General features: G+C 38.6%; 1 protein-coding gene across 2 annotated transcripts in view; it reads left to right on the plus strand.

The window, feature by feature from the left end:
* The window catches only part of LOC147608482 (uncharacterized), a 111354-nt gene extending 106101 nt beyond the window's left edge, over nt 1-5253 (plus strand). For both annotated transcript variants that reach the window (XM_086789165.1, XM_086789164.1), the window contains 3 exons: nt 846-1931; nt 2691-2815; nt 4830-5253. In XM_086789165.1, the coding sequence (XP_086645291.1) occupies nt 846-1346 (501 nt within the window). In that variant the 3' untranslated portion in view covers nt 1347-1931; nt 2691-2815; nt 4830-5253. The remainder of the gene's footprint in view (nt 1-845; nt 1932-2690; nt 2816-4829) is intronic.
* Nucleotides 5254-7591: the final 2338 nt, after the last annotated feature.

Consider the following 7591-nt stretch of genomic DNA (forward strand, 5'->3'; position numbering starts at 1 on the left):
TTCAGCATACCTCGGTGGATGTTTATGCTTATTTTCGTTGTTCTTTGCTTCAATCTCTTCAAGATGCTCATTTCCTTGGACAGCTTTCCTTGCCTCAGCTGGAAGTGTTTTATCACTGTTTTTAGCTTTTTGATACTGGCTGTCCCACTCTAGGACAGCCATGCATGTACAATTTAATTATAATGAAACAGTGGATTTCACCCAAAAAAATGTGTGTGTGTGTGTGTGTGTGTCATTCTTCCAAAAAGAAAAAGGAATATGTCCATCCCATCAAAAAGCAAATTATTCCACATTGGCAACAACAAGCTTGGACTATAGACATAGATCTACATCAAATAAATCATAGCTAAGTGTTCATCACTGGTAACAAGGTCTAAGTTTTATATGCCTTGGTAGTTCCTCACTAAACTAGAAAATATGATTGCATGTCTTTTTTAATTCGTAATGCATGTGTTTAGGTGATTTGGGAATCGGGGCTGAATGGTTTGAATTAAGCTCTTTGTAGCTACTTCATTGCTTTCCCAGGCACCTTGCAGGGTGCTTTGCAGTTTGCAAGTGTGTTGCAGCAAGAACCAACAGCTCCTATCATACAGAAAGCTTAATTCAAACCACGCAGCACGCTTGCAGGCTGCAACCACCCTGCAAGGCATGGGGAAACAATGAAGTTGCTACAAAAATCTCAATTCAAACCATGCTGCCCCTGTCCCAAATCAAATGCCCTTACGAAGTACATTTGATGGAAAAAAATGTGAAAAAAATCGTCATGCATGGTTTGAATTAAGTATCTGCATGGTCTGAATTAAGCTTTTTATAGCAACTTCATTGCTTTCCCGGGCACCTTGCAGGGTGCTTTGCAGCATGCAAGTGTGTGGCAGCAAGAACCAAGAGCTCCTATTATAGAAGGGATTGAAAATCTCCCCAGAAGAACACACTCATTCTCGAGTGCGCAACCACTTCACACGTATTCGGAGGGCTCTTTCAAGGATAAAAGTCTGGATTATAACAGCATAAGCAGAGGGAGGAGTGATGAAGCGAGTGGCGGTAGGCAGCACCGTAAAATACACATCAACTCGGTAGGAAAGCAAGGAAGTGTATCAGGTGTGTACAGGGGTTTAGATGCAAATAAACTTAGATTGTTGCAGCCCTTCAGCCGCCGGAATAGAATCTGTGTTGACCATCTCAGTTCAAGGTTGAGGTCCAAGCCTTTACCAAGGAACACTTCCAGAAAGGGTGGAACAAAGGATACTGGATTTCAGGGAAGCATTACAGTCAACCAGAATGCGTTTCTACGCCTGCTAGACATTAATGTATCAGAGAAAGATGGATCAAAATTTGTCAATATATAGCTTCTTTTTCCATACCTGCGGTACTTGATGGTATAAGCAGCATTGACGATCTGGTCAGTTGAAAGGATTTGGAAGAGCTTCACAAGCGAACATTGCTTCTTAACACGGTGTGTTGGTAGAAGAAGGCATGTGTTTTTTTGTGAAAACCCATCTTTTGTAAAGTGGGAACCTTCATTGTTTTATATAACTACTATTCTTTAACCGTACCATTTCAACATGTTGGCACGAATGAAAATGGTTGGGATGTTTTCTTTCACTCTGACTACAATAAGAGATTTTGGGGCTTTTCTTCTTACTCAAAATCATCCAATACGGCGAAATACATGCAAAAGATTATGCACCAAGGGTACTAAAACTAGAGCTTGTTCACTGGAATATCATATGCTAACGATCTTCTAGCACTGGAATATGAGCAGCATATTTTACATGAGGTGGTTTCCCAGCTGGCTGATCATGACAAGGTTCTTATAGTTTACAACCATTCGATCTCAGAAAACTTGTGCTCAAAGAAAGGTTGTGTAAGCACCTTGAAACAGGCTGAAGATGGCTGGAAAGCATAGGTCTAGCCAACCTTACAATATTTAGGTAATATACAAGGAATCCAAATACTTTTTGGATTCTTATTCGTGATATGTTGCCCTGCAAGTTTGTAGTTGGATACGTTATCGGGACTTTTAGTTAGAGATCTTTAGAAGTAAAGGAATCTGTCAGACTGACTGTCTTGCTGCTGGAATGCTTTCTTTACTGGAAAAAAAGTAGAAATGTAACTCATGAAATATATTTTGCATTGTCAAGGGGCTCACTTTCTCTAAAACCCTATGTATTGTGTGCATTCAAAGGGTATTTATAAAACCCTACTTGTAACGTTACCTGTATAATTTTTTCTTTTACAAATTGACAATTTTTTGAAAAATCACCTGTGTGTGTGTGTGTGTGTGTGTGCACATGTCCGTGCATGTGTGCATGCGTGCTCGTGCAGGTGGGTGTGCGTGTGCTTCGCACGTGCATGTATTTCATTGTCTGCATTTGATTAGTTGAGATCTTCAAATGAGATAGAAGAGTTTGAGCTGAGTGGTGTAGGCTTTCTCTTCATCTGAGATGAGCTAAGTATCAATGTTAATATTCCATGTGTTTCTATTCACTCTTGTTGTCAGTGTTCTTTATTTGAGATGATTTGAGGATCATTGCCAATATTTCATATGCAGTCAATGGATCTATTGCTTCTGTATTTTTGTTTACATGTGAAAGGTGTTTGTCCCCATGCTTTATTCATTCTTTATCTTGCATGTCTTGATAATGTCTCAACTTCAATACTAAGAATATCTTACTGGATTTTTGTATCAGAGCTGTGAATCGAAATTGGCATTGATCCCAGCCTCATTCAAGCTGTAGTGGTGGACTTAAAGAGGCCTTTAATGCATAGTGAAACCAAGCGGTATCAGGAGCAAGAAGTGTCCCTATTCATGTTGGTGAGTCATTTCTTGTTTCTCAGTTCAAGCTCAGTGAGCAAAGACATCGTGACAAACTAGAGATGTCATCAAAGAAAGAAAAAGAAAACTAGTTATTAGTAACATTATGAACCATTAATCCTAATCACAGGTTAAAACTCCCTCATCCTAAATTTTCTTCACATGACGGCTTGCCTCCAGGGTAGCTTCTTACTCGGTGCCACTTTTTGTCATCAAAAGATGCCTTTGGCTTTGGAAGATTTGACAATATTTGGTGCTTGGGATTGTGTTTTTTCAGCTGAAACCAAAATATACTCACTAAACTTTGCATAATTGTTCTCCTCGTGTGGAGAAATGTTTGGTTTGTCCTCGCATCATGTCGACCTAATGTACAGTGGCTTCAAGGCAGAGGGTGTAGTCGTAATATACGATTGCCAACTGTGCACATGAGCGTTTATGCCTCCTCTTGTTATGTGCTTTAGTTCCTTTTAAACAGGCCTAAATTGCAATTCATACAAGAGGACACTCAAGGCAATGAGTCTTAGCATACAAGTTACAACATTGGGCCAGTGAATACATGCACATAGACATATTGCACCATTGCATAATGGCATTTTTGCTCACTACGCTGGTAAAACCAACAAGAGATGGGAGCATTTTTGCTTACCAAGGTGGCAAAACTATGCTATGTCATATCAGGAGAGCTATTTTATCTCACATGGGGCATTGGTGGGCCTCAAATAAGGGAACACGGATTGATCATACTATATACACATAGAGGCATATTGTAAATCATCTACTTGGACAGAGTTCCTCAAGTGACTTTCCAGTTACTTTACTCAGTTGTAAATACTAATTAGGAGATTCTTGGATACCTACTTGTGGAGAATTGAACTATCTAGGGATGGATGTGTGGGCAATGAGAACTCTTGGAAGATCCTTGAAGACCTATTTGTGGAGAATTGAACTATCCCACATTGAAGTGGAGATGCCCAAGGGACGGATAGGTTTGTGACATGAAGCTTTGGAAATCCCGCAGAGGGAAAGTTACTTAATCTTGGCTCGGATAAGTGTGTGACATGGATCTTTTGTCTGGTAGTTTACTGTGATCATATGCATGAATCCAGGCAATGTTTATGCGCAATAACAATCCACGCTCACGTTCACAAATTGTTTTCACTTGTATAAGAGTCCAATTATGCTTTACTCACAAACTGAGAGTTGTAGCCTGTAGGACAGTAAATTGGATCACTATAGACTCAGTGTCTCTCAAATTCATCCTTATGAAAGAAACACGGATGGACTATCACAATCTCTCCAAGCCAATCACTGTGGAGGAGACCGTGCTGAACTCTCACTAAGCCTCTCCATCATGATAAAACTTGTATGCAAAGGGAGTCTTGGGAGGCATGCAATTCAAGGTCACTGTTGGCTTGATAAATATTCAAACCCTTCAGCCTTTTGTGATAGATTTCACAGGCCATTTTCCTGAGCTTTTCTGAACAGGCTGCCAAAGCTCTTAGGGTTTTTGGACTTGAAAAGCTCTTTTTTTTTTACTTTATCATATTCATCCCATTTGGAGCACCTTGCCCAACCTCCATGCCACGACTGAGCAAGATACACTGAAAATTCTCATTAGTACACAATGGCTTTCTAAATTGGGGTAATCGTTCTTTAGGATTTGTGTTGGCCTTTTAGGGATGGCTTTTACTTCACCAGTCCAACATTCACGGGCCAAGAGAATATCAACTTACCACCAAGAAGAGCTCCTAATGTTTCATTTATATGAAAATGTCTTATAATCCTAGATTTCAGATGCCTTTGGAGGGGGCTGACATCCTATCTTTTGTCCCTAGGGCAGTGTAGACTGCCCACCACTGGCACCTGTATGAGTGAACAATATTGTGCATACATACTACTCTGCACCATAGATTTTGTTTTCTGTCATGGCTTGAGAACTATTTGTGATCTTCTATTTGATTTATTCAATCCAAGTGAATAATTTGTTCTAGCCCATTTTTTGTGATGTGTACAGAACTTAACATTGGTTGAAGACAAAAAAAAAACAATGATGCTCTCCAAACAGGCTCAAGATGGTCTATGGATTTTGATCTCATCACTTGACAAAACTGATGATCTCATCAATCATCATTCTTATTTCAATGAAGAAGAGATTTCTAGAGGACAAGTTATCTCTCTACTTCATGATCCAGGAGAAATCTGTATGGGTGGAGATAGATTGAAATGGAGCTCCATTGTCTGAGTCAGTTGATGCTTTTTGAGGGTAAACTGTTGAGCATGGTTTTCACTGGGGTATGTTCTGATGGCAGGTGTCTTTCATTTTTTGGAAGCCTGTCTAATTGGAGGATTTTGGGACAGTTTTCAAGAGCACACTTTTCATGGGTCCTGCTTAGGGCCTAGTGTTCTCTATTGAAACAAAAGTCCAAGGTGTTTAGGTCAACAAGAATGGATTTGTGATGGTGTAATATGTGTTTAAGGGTGTGATTAGGTTTTTGTCTCACTTGTGGGTTTGATTTTTTTGTGAGCTTGTGGTTGCGAGCTTTGTGGGATTTTTGCGAGCTATTTTTGCGTCTAGAGTTATGCATGATTATTGTACTTAGATTTCAAGTCTTCTTCTATTAGATGAGTGGATATGCAAAAACATCAAGATTATATGGTGAATAATAATATGAAGAAATACACCTCTGGTGATAATGATGAGAATTGAAAAGAAATGACCAACCAAACCAACTAGTATGTGATTAAAGTGGGTCTCTATTCTTAGAGAGAGACCATGTAGAATTGGCAAGTTGAACGAGTGACAAAACCATAGCAAAACCAACTCAAAGCATAACTCTATACTTGGAGAAACATGTAAAACAAGAGTCAAAATAAAATACCACCAATAAAGCAGCATTAAAGAGAGAGAGCATGTAGAATGAGCTACACGGCAAAGTAGAATCAGCTACAGAACCATAATACAACAATCTCAAAGACCGATTAAAGCAGAAGTCAATTTGTGGGAAAAACAAGAGTTTTGAAAAGCACACCAAGTTCAATCCTAAAGCACATATGTCAATATCTCAAAAAATATATGTTAATATAAGGTTAGATCATCATAGCAAGCATACCCATCATCCAGAAAGAATATTGAAAAGTACCAACCAAGCATGTATTCCAAAAAAAACATCAGAAAGTCACAAGAGATCATTTTATACTCTATTATATATTCCTCGGTATCGTGCAATATCTTAAGTTCATCCATTCGGTCCATGGTAGTATTTCCAGTTTCAATAGGCATTGTCATATTTGTGGGTATAATTTGGCTATTAGGCTCTTGGACATGAATGTATCATTCATGTTTCAACAATGGGCCTAGTGATTGAAGTGTTTTTATATATGTGATAATGCATTAGACATTGTGTGATTACATACATGAAGTAATGATGGATTGTATAGAGAGCAGCTTTTTTGGATATAGGCTACTGAAATTGTTAGCCTTCTTGATAGATATGTAGGCATCCTTGTGGTGAAAAAAGTTCGCAAATGTGGCACACTTTGATTTAAGCACGTTCATGTCATCAATCTCATGTATGGTTCATGAGACTTATTGGCAAACAACTACACAAAATAATCAAGAACAAAAGATTGCTAGGTGAATAAGCTCTCTTTTGTTTCGTAAGTTGTAGCCGATGTTCCTTCAAACTTGCAAACGTGTTATGCTGAATAAATCAACAATTTGCGTTGTTGTCAATTACACAGTAATCTCAAGGAGTCAAATTGATTCTAGGTCAATATAGAAAGCATAATCTTTTGGTTATTGATGTTTTTGCTGGCATAGGTTTTAATCAAGAAAGCACTATGTGAAAAACAAGACCTTCCCCCTCCTTCTCTGGGGATGTTTCACAGATCAAGAATGTCCCCGAAAGGGGCAAAATCTCAATGTTACAAGACAGTGCCAAATCATAACTCGTGGCACAAGGCGCGAGTCCTCCACAACTTGAAAACACTTCTACAATGCTTTGCTATAGCTATGTAATTGTGGCCCAACAACCACCTATAAGCATTATAAAGGTCTAGAGTTTCGATCCGCTCCCTGGCTAATAGAGATGTGAGGTGAAGCCAATCACCCAATTACTTGTTGCCACTGCAGCAAGTGCCATCTCGGCCACAACGTATCGCTCTTGTTTTACGACTACTTGATAACCATATAAACATGCTACTTAGTTTCATTGTTTACTTAAACAATTAACTATTTGTATGATTAACCACTTACTACTAATAAAATAACTCGGATCTCTTCACCCCTCCTCAAACTAGAGATGTGCCAACCTTAGTTCGATGCATCTCTTCTATATTCATGCTCTCCATAATGTAACTCTTCCATGCTCAGAAGAGATGCGGATCAATGTAGGGTTCGAAAAAAGATAGGTTCAACTTAGCCCAGAACTTGTTCAAATTTGTGCAGAGCTTGCTCAAATTTGTGAGAGAAGGAGAAGAATCCTCTTCAAAAATTTCAAGTTTTAGTTATATTTTTCAAAATTTATAGAGAAATGCCTTCTCAAAATGGTCAATTTCCTCTTCAAATTACAATGAGAAGGTTTTCAATCTAGCTCAATAAAATGAATTTCTTGAACACTAGAACAATGACCTCCCTGTTGATTGTCGACACTAGACAATCCTTGGTTGTAAAAGATGACGAGCACAACGTCACCAACCTACTTAACAAAGTGATCAAGGAAACCAAGATAAAAAGTTTGTATTGTTATATTTATTGGCTAAATAAAATCTAGTAAA

Source organism: Cibotium barometz, chromosome 53 (genome assembly GCF_041138505.1).
Source record: "Cibotium barometz isolate CiBa-2024 chromosome 53, ASM4113850v1, whole genome shotgun sequence".
In the NCBI taxonomy this organism is placed as follows: domain Eukaryota; kingdom Viridiplantae; phylum Streptophyta; class Polypodiopsida; order Cyatheales; family Cibotiaceae; genus Cibotium; species Cibotium barometz.